The sequence below is a fragment of the Myotis davidii genome, unplaced genomic scaffold (genome assembly GCF_000327345.1).
Source record: "Myotis davidii unplaced genomic scaffold, ASM32734v1 scaffold1252, whole genome shotgun sequence".
NCBI lineage: Eukaryota > Metazoa > Chordata > Mammalia > Chiroptera > Vespertilionidae > Myotis > Myotis davidii.
In genome coordinates, this window is record NW_006283888.1 from 339,118 (window position 1) to 359,754 (window position 20,637).

At 42.0% G+C, this 20,637-nt stretch overlaps 1 protein-coding gene across 5 annotated transcripts in view; it reads right to left on the reverse strand.

Annotated features, from left to right (window-relative positions):
• DGKG (diacylglycerol kinase gamma) overlaps positions 1-20,637 on the reverse strand; it is a 197,507-nt gene that overhangs the window by 132,883 nt on the left and 43,987 nt on the right. For all 5 annotated transcript variants that reach the window (XM_015567631.1, XM_006754153.2, XM_006754155.2 and 2 more), the window contains 3 exons: positions 10,597-10,673; positions 2,399-2,564; positions 1,839-1,901 (listed from right to left, as the gene is read on the reverse strand). In XM_015567631.1, coding sequence (XP_015423117.1) covers positions 1,839-1,901; positions 2,399-2,564; positions 10,597-10,673 — 306 coding nt within the window. The remainder of the gene's footprint in view (positions 1-1,838; positions 1,902-2,398; positions 2,565-10,596; positions 10,674-20,637) is intronic.

Genomic DNA, 20,637 nt, shown 5'->3' on the forward strand with positions numbered 1-20,637 from the left:
GCTAAAGGAGTTCATTACTACCAAGCCAGTATTATATGAAATGCTGAAGTGTATTCTTTAAGAAAAGGAAGAAGAAAAAGATAAAAAATATGGACAACAAAATGGCAAAAAATACATATCTATCAACAATTGAATGTAAAAATCAAACAAATAAGAAATCTAATGAACAGAATAAACTGGTGAATAAAATCAGAGGCATGAAAATGGAATAGACTGACGATTCTCAGAGGGAAGGGGGGTGGGGGAGTGGGAAGAGATTAAACAAAGATCTCATATGCATGTATGCATTACCTATGGACACAGACAATAGGGTGGTGAAGGCCTGGGTGGGGCGGGAACCAGGTGGAGGGGAGCTATGGGGAGAAAAAATTATTATCTGTAATAATCTCAAAAATAAAGATAAAAAATTATTTTAAAAAAAGAAAAGATGATAGTAATTTTTAGTAATATCAGTAACCAACAGATCAATACCATTTAACCTATTTTTTGGAGGCACACATTCAATTTATAAAGGTAACTTTGGCTCAGATTACAAAATCCAAATAATTGATCATTTACCAATACACCTTTCCACAATTGTCATCTGAAATGACATCCCCCAAGGGGTCCTGGATTGCGAGAGGGCAATTCTTGGGCGACACACCCTGGAATGGGGCTCCCTCCTCTCTGGTTCTGGGTGCTCTGGTTCCAGGTGTGTCACCTGAGAACCGCAGATGCCAAGTCACCGCAGCTTGGCAGCTCCTGTGTTGAGCATCTGCCCCCTGGTGGTCAGTGCGCATCATGGCTACCTGTCTGACGGCTTTATATATATAGATTTGAAAGATACAATAAAACTGTATTCTGTATTCCCTGGACACATCCCAAGAGTTGGAGCTCATCAATATGACTCAATATTTTCCAGACAATAATGTGCAGAAAATTAGGCCTGACTCTCTGACTCTTTGTATTTAAAGCCTCAAGAGAAGCTGGAAGGAGGAGAGCCCCTGAGAACCCTTCCATAGAAATCGGATGCCCAATAGATATGCTTGGCAACTGAAGGTGCAGGTTGAAGGAGATCTTGGCAGACAATGATGAGTTAAGAGTAAAGCATACTCACCTGAAAGTAATATGATATTGTATATCAATTATAATTTAAAAAAACAATTAAAAATGCATTTCTAGAGAGGTGGCCTGAATAATAAGTGCTGATATCTATTGAACATTTACTATGATTCAGGTGCTGTGCTAAGCACCTAAATACATAAAATACATAAAACTCAACCTTCATATCAACACATTATCATCTCATGTTACAGATGGGGAAACTGTGGCACAGAGATGTTGTAGGAAAGAGCAGGAATATAGGAGTTAGATAATTCTGGATTGAATCCCTAGCTCTGCAGGTCATAGAGTGGCTTATAAATTCCTAAAGCCTCAGTTCCTTAATGTGGAAGGTGGTATGACTATGAAGGCTAAATGAAATCTATAATAAAGGAGGTACCTGGCAAATAGATCTTCAAAACAATGTTAGCCAACTTCCCTTGCCCCTCCTCCCATCTTACACAAACCTGCATTTATGAATGCTGTTGGAATTTAACCAAAGCAAACTCTTACCTTCTTGCTTTGCCCCCCTCCAGCCACCTACTGGTAGAGTCATCTGTACCTTAGCCCAAGAACTGTCATCCAGCCTCAGAGTCCCAGTATATTTGCATGGCAGGGACCCCAGAGATGGAGGCAGACAGGATCTGCTCAGGAGCATACGATTACATGGAGACAGAACTGCTGGTTAGGTTCCCCCCGCCGCCTCAAGAATGAGGTCTTCCCCCCTCCTCCCCAAATCTTGCATTCCAAAGACTTACCCATATCAGGGGCACAGGCCTCATCGGCTTTGGCAGCATTATCCACATTCTGTATATTAGAATCTGAAGAACAAAGAAGATTTAGAGGCCAGCGCACATCTCCAGCTTCCTAGAGAGGCAGGGAGGGGAGCTTCCTCGAGGTCTGGATCACTTGGGCTGTATCTGTGTCTCTGGGTGTCAGCTCGGTTCATGCTTAGTTGTTGGGGTTTACTGTGTTTTCCCCATTATAATCCAAGTTCCAGGAAACAGTGACCAGACCATACCTTTGTGACACTCCCAGGTTGGTTGCAGCCTGGGCACACTAGCTGGATGTGGCAGCCTTTGTGGAAGGCTCCCCCTGTGCTCCTCTTCCCCCATCCTCCCTCAGATCCTGAGTGGCAAGAATTATGCCCCACCCCCTTACTGAGAGATCCATCAGACAGGACTTCCTCTGAGGTACAGTGAAGAAAGGAGGTCTGGCCCCCTGTTCCCCAGTCATACTCCATAGGGAAACTACTATGCCTGTGGCAAGTGGGTCAGAGCTGCAAAACCTCTCTTCCATAGAATGCTGGTCTATGTACCTGGGGCGCTGGCCTCACTGTTTCTGGTCCCCTCCTTTGGGTGGTCAGGGACCTCCTGTCTGGGCTTCTGGCTGAAGGCCAGGAAGAGGTGCGTGCTCAGTGGCTGGGGCAGGTCCACCTCCAGATATGCCCTCATGAACAGTTTGAAGACGTCATAGCTAATTGTCTGAAAAGGGATAGAAAGGGCAAAGTCAGTGGAGAGACTCCAAGGACAGAGAGGAGGCACGGAAGGAAAAGGAATCAGGGAGCTGGCAGGCAAGAGAAATGAAAAGGAAAGTGGAAGGAAGTGGAGGAGTTGGTGGGGGCAGGAATGAAAAGGCCAGGAGGTGACAGAGAATGACAGGCAGGGAAAGCAGCTGGGGGAGGTGAAGAGAGAACACTGGAGGCTGCAGGGCTTAGTGGGGCACGGAACCACAGGAGGCTTTTGTAACAACACATTGCTAAATTTAGGTAGAAAAGGGAGTGATGGAGAGTGAGCTCTGGGCGTGGAGGCCCCAGGGCAGGGCTCTGCCTGCATACAGACCCCTGGGAGGGACTGGCCTCCAATGAGCAAGACTAGGTCAGTGCCCTGGAATCCTGGTTAAGATGAAGCATGCCTCATGCCGTTGAAAACATGGTGGAAAAGAATGGCTTTTCTGTGATGTGTCAATTTTCTCCTTGTGCTGTAAGATAATTCCCGAGTATTTAGGTCTCAAAAAAAGAGGAAAGAGCTGGAAGAGTAAAGTACAGACTCCATCCTTTATTTTCATAACTGATCTTCCCTGGACAAACCTCAAGATTAACAGGGGGAGGGTGTGTGTCTGGCTCAGCTACTCTCAAAACACGGCCTTGCGAAGGTTTTAGGCACCAGGAGAAGAGCAGGAAGCCAAGGACAGAAGGGAGAATCAAGAAATATGCCCCAAACTAGAGCCTCTCCCTGCTGTCTCTCTCCCAGTGCTTCTGGGCTCCCGGGCCCAGGCTGGGAGCGACCATGCCACGGAGGGCTGCTGCACTCAGCAACGCTCAACAACAGTTTGCGGTGAGTCATCACTGGCTTGTGCTTTGATGGCATCAGATTCTTCATCAAGTCGGCAGATGCTCCTGGAGCTCATTTGAGGAAGCATTACTCCAAGATCTGCTGTGCAGGCTTTTGTGAATAATAACAGTCATGAGAATAAAATCCCTGGTTGGGATCCTTCTTGGCTCTCCCTCTAAAATGTTGATAGCATTTAAACCCCTTGTCTCTTCAGGAAGCTCTGAGAGCCTTTCCAGAACCGGGAGCTGGCTTGCCTGGGTACCATCAGGTTTGGGATACAAAGTCTTAGCCTTAAAAACAAGGGATGCCCTCCTGACCCCATTGGGAAGTCATAGGTAGTTTCTATTCAACCCCAGGCAGAGCTATTCTATATATCTCCTTTGCAGATTGGAGGAGAGAGGATAATATAGGCTCTTGGCATCTAAAGGGATTTCTAAACAAATGTTGGACTCATATTTCCTGCAACAGCTACCAATCTCTGTTTCTCGCCCTGTCTTTTCAGCCTCTGAGTCTCTGTGTCTCTCTGTTTCATCCACTTTTTGTCTGTCTCTGTCTCCACAGCCTTACCAGCACAGAATGTCTCTTCCTCACACATCCACCTCCTATTTCCCAGTATGCAGGAGCAAAAACTTTTCCTCCTACTTTCCACCTAATATGACCTTTGACTCCACCCTCCCTACCTCTGATGGCATCTCCCAACAAGCATCTGCTTCTCTACTTGTGAGCATGTTCAAGGTCACCATTCCAAAGAAATTGCTGGCTAGTTGAGCTACTAGCTTGTCCTTCTTCCCTTCCCCTTCAAATTCTTCCAAACAGACCCCATTAAGCTTCTCACCTGCTTAATCTCATTCGCTTTGGATTCTGGCCCTGCTCTCCTGAAGGCCACAAATGCAGTTGTCACTTTTAGACTTTCTCATCTTTGGCTTCTCTGTAGCATTCCTTTCACTTTTCTTCTTGAAACTCTTGATTTTTCCATGGTCTGGTAATATTTTGGTTCTCTTCTTTGATTTGACTAAGTATTTGCTGACAGCACTGTTATTCATTTTTTTAAAGGCTTTTTTTTTTGCATTGTTTTTTCTTTTGTGCTCTTTCAGTTGACAAGTACTATTTTAAAATATAGTTTTGAGTTCCAAAATGTCCTGCTAATCTTTTCATTTTTGGTTAGCATCAAATTGAAAACTATTAGCATAAAATATTTCTGGAAAATAGACTGTACTAAATGATTTAATAAAAAGAATGCCCTGTTAAACAAAGCCTAATTGCAATGCTCTTTAAAAACCAAAACTGAGCCCTAACCGGTTTGGTTCAGTGGATAGAGCATTGGCCTGTGGACTGAAGGGTCCCAGGTTTGATCCGTCAAGGGCATGTACCTTGGTTGCGGACACATCCCTAGTAGAGGGTGTGCAGGAGGCAGCTGATCGATGTTTTTAACTCTCTATCCATTTCCCTTCCTCTGCAAAAAAAAAATCAATAAAATATATTTAAAAAGCAAACAAACAAACAAAACAAAACTGAAAGACTGTCAAACAAGTTCAGTGTGAGATTCAAGAGATATCCTGGCTGGTTCTCCCTTCTTTTAACCTCCATTTATTCTTCAGCATATTGTGAGTGCTGGGCTAGGAGACCTCAAGTTCTAAACCTCAATTAGCTTCCTCCCTATACCAGCTCCTCTTCCTGCAGTTTCTGTTAATGTCAATAATGCCATTATCCTCCCAACATCCCAGGCTCAGCTTTGAACTCCCAGTAGTCTGTGACTAGTTCTTGTCTCTCCCTTCTGTCTGCTGTTCTTTTGCAATGTCTGTCACATCCAGGTCTGCTTTTGTCCATTGCCCATCTACCACCACCCTGACAAGAGGGCCTTTGCAGGGCCCTCTTGCAGGACCCATTGACCCTGATTTCAGACTTCTGTTGCACATATCCTACCTGCACTGTGGCAATACCTCTCAAAGGCTTCCTTACCTCCACCTCCATCTGCTGGCCTTCCCATCTTATCCTTCCTTGCCAGGTTGACCTTCCTGAAGCAGAATGCTTCCTTACTCAGAAATCTCCATGGCTTCTAATTGCCCACAGGAGAGTTGAGATGGTTGTATCCAAATTTTTAAAATTACGTGTGCACCCGTAACATTTTTTTCAACATCCATAACATTTTGAAACAAAACATTTATCTTTACTTATAAATTATATACATGTATGATGTGCTCCTCTATTTTACTTTATAAATCATACACAGAAAAGAAATTAGATGAAATAAAGATAGATGTAAAAAGAAGGTCTAACATGTAGTATTTCCACAGTACAATGATCTCCTGTGCACTCCCTGAGTCTGGGATTCACAGCCCTCCCATAATCCCACTCCAACCTAGATTTGTAGTTACTTCAAGCTCTGAGACCATTCTGGTCTTTTCTCCTATTAGTGCCTTTGTATACCTCCACAGGCTTTCTACCTGGATCTCTGTGTCCTTCTCTGGCCAACCCACCATGCGCTTTGCATGAACTGTTTCTGTCTCTACTTGTTAAAACTCCAGCTATCCTTTAAGGTCTGGTCCATATTCCACCTTCTCCAGGGGTCCTGGCATGACCTCCTGTGCCTGAATTGCTTTACTTTTCCACCTTGGTTCCTGTTTTGGGACACTCATATCTGCTGCCCTCTATTAATATATAGTTGCCTGTGATATATGTTCCCTGACTAGATGTAGAGATCCTGGAAGGTAGTGAAATGTCATATTTCATCTCTGTTTTCCCATTACTACCTAGCACAGTGTTTCCTGATGGGTATTTTAATGAATGTTGGATTCCTAATTGGTACAGTTGACTCTCATCAATTATTGGGGGTCCATTCATATATAAACTGAGTCTCCTAAGTATAAGACAGTGCTGGACAGCACTGAGGAACACACCAAATAGTTAAGCACGGTCCATACCTTCAAGAGATTCAGTCATACATATTTATATATATGGTAAAGGTATTGAAATAAATCTAAAACAGGTCAACAGTGGTGAGTACCATAGGAAAAGGATGAACAAAGTGTTTCAAGAACTTAGAAAACAATAATGAATGAACACATGTTTAATTATTTATGTTCCTATCCTACGACGGAAGAGGGTGGTATAGAATAAGCCTGGAAACACAGAGCATTCACATCAAAACAGTTCAGAGGAGACTAGATCTTCTCACACCACTGAAGCCTATAAGTTCAGTGATTGTCCCCCCACCCCGACCCCCTAGCTAGTGGCAGAGTAAAACCAAAAGCCAGATCTTCTGACACCTAGTCCAGTGCTCCTGTTACTGTATCTACCAGAGGTCCCAGTGCTGACATCATGTGCCCTGCCACTCCCTCTAAACACCCCAATTTCAGTTGCCAACAAATATGACTCTGTGCCATTGCCAAAATGGCACCTGGATTATGAGAGAGTGTGTTCTTTATGAGCACAGGCCAGATTCAGAGTAGCTGTTAGCCCACCAAAAAAATTCTTGCAACTTTCATGTAAGGCCTGGTCCATATGCCATATGGCTGGGCAATTGTTGCTGCAACCTGTGTAAGGAGAGTGTGCTCATTCTTACACTGTTCAAGAAGGGAAGGGAGCTAGATGGAGCGTTTACTGTGCATTGGGCACTTTACATGCATGGTCTCCCTTAAGTTCAAAAACAATAGTGGGAGGTGGGACTGTTACTGTTCTTTGTGGATGAAAAAAAAATTCTGAAACATAAATAACATGCTCAAAGTCATAAAGCAGTGTCAGAACTGATCTGTGTATAGGTGTGTCTCAGTTTCAGGTCATGGTGCCACCAAGCCATCATGTCCCTTTCATTCTGATGCTCTTGTCACTTCCTGACTCTCTTCAGCTGCACTCCGCTCTCCAGAGAACTACACAGTGCTGATGGGCCAGGGCACGCTGCGCATGGCCAGGTGCAGCCCTGTCACTCTACAGACTTTCATTCCCCACTTCGCTCTGCTAGTCACCTGACCCTTCCCACAGCTAGCTTGTTTCTCGTGGAGACACTTTAGCAGCAGTAAGTCATCAAGCTTAAGAGAAATTAAGCCCTGTTGTTTCCCCAACCCCATGCCAGGACATTACACCTATTAGAAGTCAGCCACACTGTGAAGGGGAATGAAATCAGAGTGACAGAACTCCCCTGGGACACAGCAGTGTTGTACATAAAAGAGTGGGGGCCAGCATGATGGCGGTGGGAGTGGCAGAGTGCTCATAACAGCCGAGCTGCTGCTCCCTGCTTCTGAAAGCTCCTGTGGCCTTCACACCCTGGGTGGCCCTGACCAAATTGTTCCCCTCCCACTTGCCAGCTTCAGGGCGGACAGGTTGATTAGCAGTCCCCGCAGGCTTTGTTCCTATGTTTTTGGAGCTGGGCTGGGAGTGTGGGGGGGAGGCTGAGAGTTCTTTGTTGGCTCTGCCATCTTCCCCGCATGGCTTCTCTTCAGGAATGTCTTTTGAAATGGTGCATACTCAGTCTTGCTTCAGTTCCAGCAACCTTCCTCTGGCTTTCTTCTCTTGATGACGGGTGCATTTTATCTAACGCCCCTCCCAGATGTACCTGAAGAGCATGAGCTCTGTGGATTCCTGCCCAGTGCCCAGCAGAGATGTTGACTCAAAGTTTGTTGAAAGGGTGACAATATGAATAAGCGGCCAGCCTTTCCTCAAGTTTGCCTGGCTGATTGGTCACTTTTCCGCAACTGGCCCTCATAACACGACCCAGGAACAGGGAAGAAGTTGAGGTGAAAACATTCTGGGGAACTGGGACAGAAGGGGAATAATGATGGGTAACATTTTTAAGTGTCTTGTCGAAACTTTAGACACTTTGCAAACATTATCTCATTTAATCTACTATCTGCAAACTTCAAGGTCCTTTTTGTTGTCATTGTTATCTTCAGGTCACTGATGAAACACTGAGGCTCAAAGAGGTGAAATACTATTCAAGGCCACATTGCTAGTTGGCAGCAGAGGTAGGGGCCTAACATAAACCCCATGTGAGTCCAGGGTCATGACTCTTAAACTTGACCCTGTCAGTAGGAAGTAAGTTCCAGAAGGGAGGAACTATGCTTTCTCATCTTTATATGTTCTGCAGTACCCAGCACAGTGCCTGGATGTTCAAGGAATGTTAGATGAGTTGAATTTGAAAGTGGGAGAGGTCTTGCATTCATCATTTATTCAACAAACATTTGCTGAGTGTCTGCTATGTTCTGAATACTCTTCTGGGCCTCTGAGACACAGAAGTGAACAAATAAGTGTCTATACAGAGATAGACAAATAAGTGAGTTACATAGTGGGCCAGATGGTGAGAAGTACTAAGGAAGAAAATGAGGCAGAGCAGTGGGATAGAGAAGGTGATATTCACTAAGAAAATGACTTGAGTCAACACTTGAGGTGAGAAAATGAACAATGTGTTTATCTGGAGGAAGAACATTCTAGGGAGGCAAAAGCAAGTGCAAAGGTGCTGAGATTAGGGCGGCCGCAGCTTATTTGACAGCATCAAAGAGGCTAATATGGCTGGAAAGGAATGAGGAGAGGAGGGTAGCAAGAGATGGGGACATAGCGAACGGGGAGCTGCAGATTGTAGTGACCTTGACTTTTATTCTGAGTAGGGGTTGGGGCGGGGGACCATGAGAGATTATTGAGCAGAGCAGTGACATTATCTGACTTAAGTTTTAGCAGATTGCTCAGGATGTGTGTGAAGAATAGACTTTAAAAGTCAAAGAGCAGAAACAGGGAGCCCAGTTAGGAGACTACTGCAATAATCTGGGCAGAATATGGTGATGATGACTCAGGCCAGGTTGGGAGCACTGCTAGTGGTGAGATGTGGCTAGATTTTGGGTATATTTTAAACATAGAAGTGACAGGGTTTGCTGGCGAATTGGATGTGGGATGTGAGAAAAAGAGAAAAGTCAATGATGACTCCATAGTTTTAGGCTGAATAACTTGAGAAATGGAATTTCCATTTACTGAAATGAAAAGACTGCTGGGAAAATAGGTTTTACAGGAGAAGATCAAGGAGCTTAGTTTAGTGCATGTTAATTATGAGATACTTATTTGATTTTTAAACCAGGAGTGAAACTAGGAGACTGGTATCCTGAAAACCAAGTGAAGAAAGTGGAAGAGAATTTGGCCAACCATGTCCAAATATACTTTACTCAACCAATTCTGTTGAGTAAAGTAGTGATTGAGTTTAGCCACATGGAAATCCTTGGCTTTGTAGGCTAGTGGTTTCAGAGGGGGAGTAGGGGCTACATGCTAATTGCAAAGCTTTCAAGAATGTGGGAAGAAGAGAAATTGAAGGCAATGAGTACAGACAAATCTTTTGCACAATAAATGATTTCCTATAAAGGACAGGAAGGAAATGAGATAGTAGCTAGAGGGAGAAGTGGAATCTGAAGAACATTTTTAATATAGGAGAAATATATTTATGAGAAAAATAAAATATAGAGAGGACTGAAGTGAAGGAAATAGAGGTAGAAATAGAAGATAGATAGATAGAAGATAGATAGATGATAGATAGATAGATGATAGATAGATAGAGTTGCTGAAGCAATGCCTGTCAATAGATCAAAAGAGGATAGGACTGAGTGCACAGTAGAGGGGCTAGAATTAACGGCATGGAGATTTCATACCTTGTTACAGGAGAAAAGGTATGTAGGTGAGTAGAGATCTTATGGAAGATCTCTTCTGACTATTTCCATTTTAAATATATATATATATATTGATTTCAGAGAGAAAGGAAGAGGGAGAGAAAGATAGAAACATCAATGATGAGAGAGAATCATTGATCGGCTGCCTCCTGTGTGCCCTACTGGGTATTGAGCCTGCAACCTGGGTATGTGCCCTTGACCAGAATTGAACCGAGGACCCTTTAGTCCATAGGCTGATGCTCTATCCTATCCAGCTAGGGCTGTTTCCATTTTTTTTCATGAAGCATAAAACGCAGTGGTTAACTGAAAATGAGGAGGAATAAGAGATTTGAGGAGAAGGTATGATGTGGTTTATAGGACAGTGAGAGGGTGAATGGACTTGGGAAATGTATAATTCCAGGTAGCACCAATAACTCACTTGAGACAGGAAAATATATGTTGAGTAACAAGTTCTTCAATGTGAGCTAAACTTCCAAGAGGAGAAAAAAATTGTAGAAAGGCTGAATTATGGAATTTTTACAGGCTTGAAATGAAAATTTTCTTACCTCGTGGGAGTCAGATTGTTTGAGGCTTCCACTCTCATTAAATTCAGCCAAGACATCCTTTATCTTCTTGGAAGAATCTGGAGAAACAGAGTCCACATGTGAAACATTGGTGAACAGCTGGTGGGAGATAAGCCAAGTAAATTCTCCCTGTCTAACCTTGGTTATGATGGAGCAGTCCCTCATTCCCAGGACCGTACGGATAAATGTCACTCTACCCTTCTGTCCTCTCATTTCTTCTCTTTCTCCCCCCCCCCCCCAGTATACTCTCTCCCCTGCTGTATGAACTAGCTTACTAAAACACAGGTCTAATCAGGCTATGTCCCTGCTCAAAAACCTTTCAGTGGCTCTCAGTTTTTCTAGGATAAAGCATAATCTCCTTATCTTAATATATAAGTATGTGGTAATCTAGTCTATTTCTTAATTCTAACCTTAGCTTGCCATGTTTCAGCCACATCAAACCAAATTTCCAGAAATCCCCAAATAAACTGTGTACTCTTCATGGCATTTCTTCTCTGTATTGCAAAGTTCACTCAATTCTCACCACTCAGCTCAAATATCAGCCCCTTTGTAAAGCACTTCTTTACCAATCAATTAATCATTCCCTTCCCTGGTTCTCATGTGACTTGTACATAACTCTGTAATAGCACTTGTCATATAGTGTTATAATCATTATTAGCTTGTTTATCTTGTCCATATCCTGCCTTAGTTCTACACTGAGAGCTTCGATGGGCTAGTGAGTCTTTGTATATCATACCAAAAACATTTGAACAAAAATTTTTAAACATTTAAATTTTTGTTAATTAAGTAGGATGGGTGGGCATTAAGCCACGTGATACTCTGTCCTTGGTGCTGAAATGGGGACTCAAGATTCATGAAAAATAGTGGTTTAGAAAATTCTGCTTTCCATAGGAAATAAATCAGAACCTACTGGAGAAAATGGTGGATTCTTTTGGTGGAAAGGTTTACAAAGAAATTAAAAGTCAAGAGAATAGCATCTATAATTGTTTTTATAAATACATTCTGAGTGCATCCAGTATAGTTACCAACACTCTAAATATTGAAGAAAACCAGGTTTTCTGTGCTATCCCTGTTTTGCAGTATTCTGGATAATTAAGAGCTTTTTAAGCTCCACTACTGCCACTATTTAGACATCTGAGTAAAGGGCAATGTCATTAGAAGCTGACACAGTGTTCCTTGGTGTTCAGGCTCTTTGTACAGAGGGCTATGCTCTCTTGGGCCTACGTAAAGTAGACATGCTCGTGGGCTGGGATGTTCTCCATGGCATTGCTGATTTGGATTCAATCAAGCACAAATGATAATCATTTCAAGATTGAGACATATTGAAATGCCACAGGAAAATGCTGCTGATGCCTAAAAATGGACATTCTTTCTGAAAGTCAAAACAGATGTTGAAAAACTAATAGCTCAGTGAGATCCAGGCAGCAGATGCCATTGGTTTGGGCTGCTTCCATTCAATTCAGAAAACACTTTGGAGAATAAGATGCTGTAAGGTACTGTTGATGAATTAGTCAGGGAGATGATCTGAACCACTGTGGTAATAATAGCTTTCCTTTATTGGAGACCTTTACTGCATATTATCATATACTATTCCCTACCAATCCATATAAATTTGGTAATATTTTCTCAATTTACCCATGAAAAAGCTGAAATTCAGAAAAATTAAGTCACTTGTCTAAGAATCAGGGTTTAACTCTGGTCTAGTCTGGCTCAAAAGTAAATATTGCTTCCCAAACATTTGCTAACACAAGGAAAAGTGTAATTGATGCTTTAGCAATAATATGAAGCTCTAATATGTAGTAGAAGAAGTAAAATGAGTGGGGAGGAAGTCAAAGTAGGATGAGGTGGTGTTTGGAATGAAGACTGGGGATAGATACCCTTGAAGAAGGTATCATTTGAGCTGGGGTGTAAAGATGCATAGGTTTTGAAAGGTGGACATAAGGTGGAAAAGGTATTTACAGATGGGACAGGGTATAAAAATGTGGAGTTGGGCATCACAGAACATTTAGGAAAAGTTAAAACTAGAGAGTAGTTACAGAACAGATTTGTGGGGGCCAGATTTGAATGCCAAGTTAAGAACATTGATTTAAAACTGTTAAACTTTTTTTGAGTAGTGGAATAATATAACTGGGTCTCTGTTTCCTAAAGGCCACTCTGGCAACCAAATGAAAGAGAGTTTAGAATTAGGCCAGAGCTCAGTTAACACCATACATAAATTATATTCAAATTATTTTATGAGAAGCTTAATTATTTTTTAAAACCCCTATATTTTAGACTCTATTTTAATGGCAGATTTTCAGCTCAGCCAGAGTGGCTAAATTAATAAAAGTAAATTTCAGAGCATGAGTCCACTTGGCGTGAGAGTAGTATAGAGCCAGTATTTTGATTGAGGACAAGAGAGCAATTTTACTTGAATTTATACTCTTGATTATTGTCACATTTTGTAGATTCCATAATTCATCCTAGCAGAAAACCTTTGGTTCTAAGTGCTATTGATTTAATTCTGATTTATATTTAAATGGATGAAATACATATCTATATGTAGATATATTTATATGTATAGATATATAGATATATAGATATATACTAATATATAAACTATATATACACAAGTCTCACACACACATATATATATGTTATACATATATACACATTACACACACATATATTCATCATAGGTTCATATTCAAGTACGCAGGTTTTAAAAGGGATAAAGAAGTATTATTTTTAATTTTCTAATTACTAGCAAAATAAATAGTAATTTATAATTACTAGCAAAAAATATAGGTAGCAAAATAATGCAAGATGTTGCTGGCTCCTTAATTTCCCTGAAAGTTCTTCCTCATCCCACATTTACTTTGTCTTATTTTATGAGTTTATAGCAGCAATGCCTTTCCCTTTAAAAAGGAGAAACAATTGCACTGGTGGGGTATCTCCCAATATGCCAAGGTTGTGGGTTCAATCCCTGGACAGGACACATACAAGAATCAACCAATGAATGCATATATGAGTGGAACAACAAATCTCTCTCTCTCTCTTTTTCTCAAATAAATAAATAAAAATTTTAAAAAAGAGAAACAATCTAATTCTCAAATATGATGCCTGTTACTTTCTCTTAGATGTCCTTTGATACTTTATCACAGTTTTCTTCTCAACAGATTTCTGGACTGGGTTTCTCTCTCCTGAGGAGTAAGTGGGTACTGCTCCATTCTGTTTCATCTTACCACAGTTAGAAACAACGAGGGGCTTCTTCAGAGCACTCCTATCTTACTCAGGCACCACCTGTGGGCCAGTAGCACAAGCTCAGTTGGAACTCCCATTCAAAGCCTGCATGGTAGCACCACCACCAGACTCAAAGGTGACCAAGCTCCACTTCTAAATGTGCAAAGTAGGGCCATGCCCACCATCCTTTGCAACAATTTCTATTTTGTTGAGTACTAAACATTGCCCTGGTAACCTTGTATATTTTATTTAAATCTGCACAATGACCCTCTAATGTAATAATGACCCCTATTTTAGAGAAGAAGAAACTGAGGCTTGTGGACTTTAAATGACCCTTTCAAGGGTGCACAGCTAGTGAGTGGGTGACTGTGATTTAGAACATATCTAATAATGTGACACAGGTACTGGATTCATTGGATACGTAACACTGGTAAATCAGAAAGTAAGGCCCTTCCGCCGTGACAGTGGCTCTCAAACCTGGCTGCACCTTAGAATCAAAAAATTCTGTAACACATTGAAAGCGAGGTCTCACCCAGACCAATGAAGTCAGCATCTCTTGGGGGACCCAGGAATTGGTATATTTGAAAGCACACTTAGGGTTCCAATGTACAGTCAAGGTTGAGAACCGCTGTGCAACGATGGGGTTTTATTGTGAGATATAAAGAATACCTTAAGTAACTGAACATACTGGATAATTCCTGCAAAAGGAAAGCAAGGAATCACTCTGATAGATCTAAAATCACCATGCTTGGCAGATATGCCCTGTTGTTTAAATGGACAACACTGAAGAACCCCACCCAAAAGGTCAACTTATTCAAATACTTTTCAAGGTAGGGATATGTTTTGCATTAGCCCAAACTGGCAGGACCATCAACATGCAGTTTTACCCCAAATCAGGAGTTTAAAGACTCTTCTCTGTGATTAAGGTCACTGGTGGTAACAAATACCCAAGGAAGTTCCAATCCAAAATTGCCTCTTTATGCTTTATGTGCCAAGAATTCTGGGACCTTAACCAAGCACTTGTTCCTAGTGTTTGAGCAAATTCAAAGCCCTTCTAAGGAGAAAATATGGCCCTTCTCACAGGCACCTTTGCTGCCACAGTCGCATCGGACAGGGATGCCCTCCATCCGAACAAGCAGACAACCAGGAACTTCAGTGTGTATAGTTTATGTGCTACCTACACCAGAACCCAAAGCTTATGGACCATCTTCCAATTAAGAACATTGAGCACCTGAGCCCTATCAGACCACTAAACTTTGAAATAACTATAAATCAACATTTTCAAAAGTGAATCTGAAAACCCACAGATGAGAATGAGATTCTAAGGTACATGATAACTCTTCTCAAAATTCTCTAAGAGCAACTCAAACTGTAACGTGCACATGAACTGCCTGGGGATCGAGTTTAATGCAGATTCTGATTCAGTAGGTCTGAGTCTAGGCCTAAGATTCTGCATTTCAAATAAGATCCTAGATGACTTCAAGTATGTAGGTCTGTGGACCTCACTTTTGATGAGGTCTTAAGCAACACTCCTGTATATCTGTGGCTGGCTAGTAAGGCTTGCCTGTCACAACACAGAAAAATCATCAATAAAACAAATAAGCAAACATGATGAGGAGGCTAGAGGAACATAGTCTACAGATTGAGAAGACCATAAATGACTCCCCACCCATGGAGGGAAAGACACAGGAGCAAGGGGAAAGAAAGTTGGTACGTGAGAAAAAACAAGCAATTAGATTTTCCTTCTTCTGGTGAAGGCTGAGATGTATAAGTTTTCTAAGTACTCCAGGTAGTCAAGAACACAGTGAGATGCACAAAAGCAAGAATGAGCTTTTCCAAGAGTCCTGGAAATACAGAGACACCAGGGCAAGAGCATAGACCCACCTTCTATCCAGGATGAACGGGCCCAGAGCAGAATGTGGGAGCATGTGTAAGAAGATTCAGCTTCATAAGCATGGACACCTCCCAGTTATACTTCTTTTCCCATTCACTGCTTATCCCCAGCATGTAGACCATTGCCTGGCATAACATTGATGCTCCATGAAGATTTGTGAAATAAATGAGGGATGAAAAAGGGATTGGGCTTGTCCTGTATTCCCAGGGGCATAGGGAGAAAAGGTAGACCAGTGGTTGTCAACCTTTATGTTAGAATCATGTGAGGAACTTTAGATACTACTATCACCTGGGTCCAATGCCTACAGATTATGATTAAACAGTCCAAGGGCACAGGGTTATGCGGGATGTGGGAAGGACATTGGAAGTGTTCAGAGCCTCCCACTGCAGTTGAAGGCTGAGGAACATTGAGACCCATCAAGCTAACAACTGGGGGAACCTGTCAAAGTGATGGTTCTGCCACAGTATTATCTATAATAATAAAAGTGTAATATGCTAATTAGACCGAATGCCCTTCCAGACAAAGCTGGGGCTCTGAGGGAAGCCTGGGTCCTGGATGCCTGCCAGTGGCCAGAGGGAACCCTAGGTCCCGGGTGCCAGAGGGAAGCCCAGGTTCCAGGTGCCAAAGGGAAGCTGATGCTGGCAGCAGGGGGAAGGAAGGCCTACTCTTGCATGAATTTTGTGCATCAGGCCTCTATAGAATATAGAATATAGAATAAAAGAAAAAGACTTTACATTGGAACAGAGGGAATTTTGGCTGAAATAAGAAAACCCTCTTTAGGATACTAAGATTTTCTGATATAATCAAAAATGGTCTGAATGACTGGTATGACTTATTTGTGTAAGTAAAATTTGTATTGCTAGCAAAATTTCCCCCTTTCTCCAAATAATGTGGCCTCATCAGTCATATTTCAGGTGAATGTGGAGGAATGGATCAGACAACTTGTACTTTCTTGCAACTAAAATTGTAGTCCCTGGGTCACCAGCATTAGCATGGCCAGAAAGCTTGTTAGAAATGCAGAATCTGCCTGGCCAGTGCTGCTCAGTGGTTGAGCGCTGACCTACGAACCAGGAGGTCATGGTTGGATTCCCAGTCAGGGCATATGTCTGGGTTGTGGGCTTGATTATCAGTGGGGGGTGTGCAGGAGGCAGCCAATCAATGATTCTCTCTCATCATTGATGTTTCTCTCTCTTTCTCCCCATCCCTTCCTCTCTGAAATCAATGAAGAAAAAGAAAAAGAAAAAGAAAAAAAACGCAGAATCTCATAACTACCCCATCCCTGCTGATTCAGAATCTGCATTTTAACAACATTTTCAGGAGATCACATGCACATTCACATTTTACAGCCATTGTTCCATAGAAGTCTCCCCTACTCATAGATTCTGTGACTGCTTGTGGGCACAGTCCGAGTCATCACTAATAAAGAGAGCCAGTTGTGTGAAAAAGATGTGGGTGAGAACGACAGTGGCTATCCTTTCCAAGATGGAAGCAAGTGGACATGGCCAATTAAATAGCAAGGTTTCAGAGAAGCTCACCTAGAGCCTCACATTGTTCTACAAGTCAGTCCTAAACATTTTCTCTGGCTCCCATATTCACACTGACAGTTTTGAATTTTGAGCTGTGAATTACATACATCTAAAAGTCAGAACCTTTGCCTTGCTTTGATATGATTTGAATGAAATATATTTCTGAATAGCACAATGTACTGATTCATTCTCTTTAAATGTATTTTAAAAATTTGCTCTGTTGTAATTGAATTGGTATCTATATTAACCAATATATGGTTGAGGTTAGGTTCCAATGGATACATTTCTGTTTAATTTGTTAGAACTAAATTGAAGCAAATTGCATCTGACCTGGGATTGAGAACTTTGGTTCTAATTCTTATTCTGACACTGACCTTCTAGGTGACCTTGGGCAAGTTACTGGGGTCTTCTGGACTTAGTGTTCTCACTTGTACAATGGATAGGAGTTGGATTTAATGATGGCTAAGATGTCTCCAAGTTTTAAAAGGTTTACAAAATCAAGCAACCACTAGCTGATGTAAGAAATGTTTGCTTTAATTTCTTAGAGAATTAAAACTCAAAATTGATACTCTATCATTTTTTTTTTCTTTTTTGAATAAGCTGGTAGTTTCTTTTTTTGAAAAAATAATTGAGAAAAAAAAAACGGATGAAAACTCCCCTCCACCCAAATATCAGGATTAGAAGGACAATAAGCCAATTATATTTCTGAAGCTGTTAGGGGAGGTTCAGTAGGAGGAATCCCCACATGCTCATGTCCCCTGAGGTTGAAAAGCAACCTGTTTAAGCATAGAAACTACATATTGTAAGGGCTATTGAAGGTCATTTAAACAACCAGGCATCTAAGGCTCTAATCTCCTCTGTAGTGTCTGTCTCAGCCAACTCTGCCCAGACAGTTCTAGGGAAAGGAAACACACTTGCTTTTAAGTCAATTGTGTTTCCTCTTGGGCAGGTTTGACCACTGGGAATCAATGTATTCCTTACTTTAAAGTCTTTCTTTCAATGATTTCATCTCATTAGTCCTAGGGCTACTTCTTGAAGGCATTTCAAATTAGCTTAACACCCCCTCCCTGCAATAGCACTGTAGCTATTTTAATACACTTTTCCTTGAGCCTGACCTTCTCCAGTACATATGCATAATATTTTCAGCCACTTCAGGCTGGGATGCCCCTCACCATTCTGGTGGCACTTCTCAAATAAGTTCCAGTTTGTCCATATTCATGGTAAACCCTGATGCCCAGAAATAAATTCAGTTCTCTTGAGAGGTCTGATCAGGGCAGGAGAGAATGTGGATATCAGTTCGCTTTACTAGACACTATGATTCTATTAATACACTAGAGGCCCGGTTCATGAATTCGTGTATGGGTGGAGTCTGATCGGCTGGGCGGCTGGTGGGGAGGGGCCTCGGGCAGTTGTCAGGCTGGTCCTGCCCCCTGGTCGAACTCCAGGTTGAACTCCCAGTTGAGGGGACAAATTGTATATTAGCCTTTTATTATATAGGATTCTAAGATCACAGTCAGTGGTTTGGTTAAATAAAATAATGTATATGTATTCAAAAGAAATCTCTGCAACCACTAAAAACCAAGCTTTTGAAAAGTGCTGCATGATACAAGAACACATGATGCATTATATTGGGTGCTAGCTGGTCTCTGAAGATGGCTGTCATCAATCTTCCCCTCCCTGTGTGAGTCACTCTCTCAGGGGATGTGGAGTCCATTCCTTTATGGCATTGAATCTGGGCCAGGCCTGGGACTGCTTTGACCAATGGAATGTGGAGAGAGTTCCTTTCTCTCCTCACATTCTTGCTCTCTGAAGGGCCTTCATTTCTATTTTTTTCTTTCCTCCTGTCCCTACACAAGTATTCCCAAGTCAGAGCTATAGCTTAACCCTCATTTCCATGCATGTCCCTCTAAGCCCAGGTGTCAAAAAGGCCTGGCAGCAGCTGCTTTTATGTTCTTGGAGCCCAAGCCACGTGTAAAAAGTCCAGGGTCCCCTGCTAGGAAGAGAGGCCAACACGGAGAGGTCCTGGGAGATAAGAAAGTGCTTACAGAAAGAAGCCCCTTGGCGGATCACCGAGGCACCAGGATGTGAGGAATCAGCCATGCTGGATCATATGAGGCATCCCACCCAAAGCCCCAAACAGTGTGGAGCAGGGACTAGTCATCCCTGCTGTGTCCTGTGCAGACTCCTGAGTCACAGAATCATGGGGAAAAACAAAACAGTTGCTTTCACCCACCAAGTTTTGAAGTTGTTTTGATGCATCAATAGATACTTTAAACATATTGTTAGGGTGAAGAAAACAGCATACAAATAGCCTAACACAGTGGTTGGCAAACTCATTAGTCAACAGAGTCAAATATCAACAGTACAACGATTGAAATTTCTTTTGAGAGCCAAATTTTTTAAACTTAAACTATAGAGGTAGGTACATTGTTATTAACTTAATTAGGGTACTCCTAAGCTGACCTTTGCTAAAAATGTCCTCATGGTTTGACGACCACTGGCCTAACATATAGGATGCCCCCCCAAAATGTATATATCACAATTTGAATAATTATAAAGGCAGCGTTTATTAAAATACATTTCATTTTCAAAATTGAGCTATCAGCTGTTAAATGTGTATACATTTTTTGAGACACCCTGTATATACTTTTCAAAAATATATTTTTATTGATTTTAGAGAGGAAGGGAGAGGGAGAGAAAGAAACATCAATGATGAGAGAGTATCATTGATCGGTTGCCTCCTGCAGGTCTATACACTGGGATGGAGCCTGCAACCCAGGCATGTGCCCTGATCAGGAATTGAACCGTGACCTCCTGGTTCATAGGTTGACACTCAACCACTGAGTCATGCCAGCTGGGCATTTTTAATATAATATTAGTGGTTACCACTGGGAAATGGGATTATGAGTACCTTTTAATTTCACCTTCTGGTTTTTCAAATTTTGCACTTGTTTTTATTTTGTAACAAAAAAATGTCTTAATATCACATTATCTTTTTTGACAAGTATTTTACACTACTGATTCACATTAAGCTTCCTGCCAAGTATATGTATGGGTATACATATATATGTGTATACATATGTAATTAAACATTCTATATAATAAAGAGGTAATATGCAAATTGACCATCACTCCAACACACAAGATGGCTGCCCCCATGTGGACACAAGAGGGCTGGCAGAGGAGGGCAGTTGTGGGCTATCAGGCCAGAAGGGGAGGGCAGTTGGGGGCAACCAGCCCTGCAGGGGAGGGAAGTTAGGGGCAATCGGGCTGGCAGGGGAGCAGTTAGGCATCGATAAGGCTGTCAGGGGAGTGGTTAGAGGGTGATCAGGCAGGCAGACAGGCAAGCGGTTGGGAGCCAGCAGTCCTGGATTGTGAGAG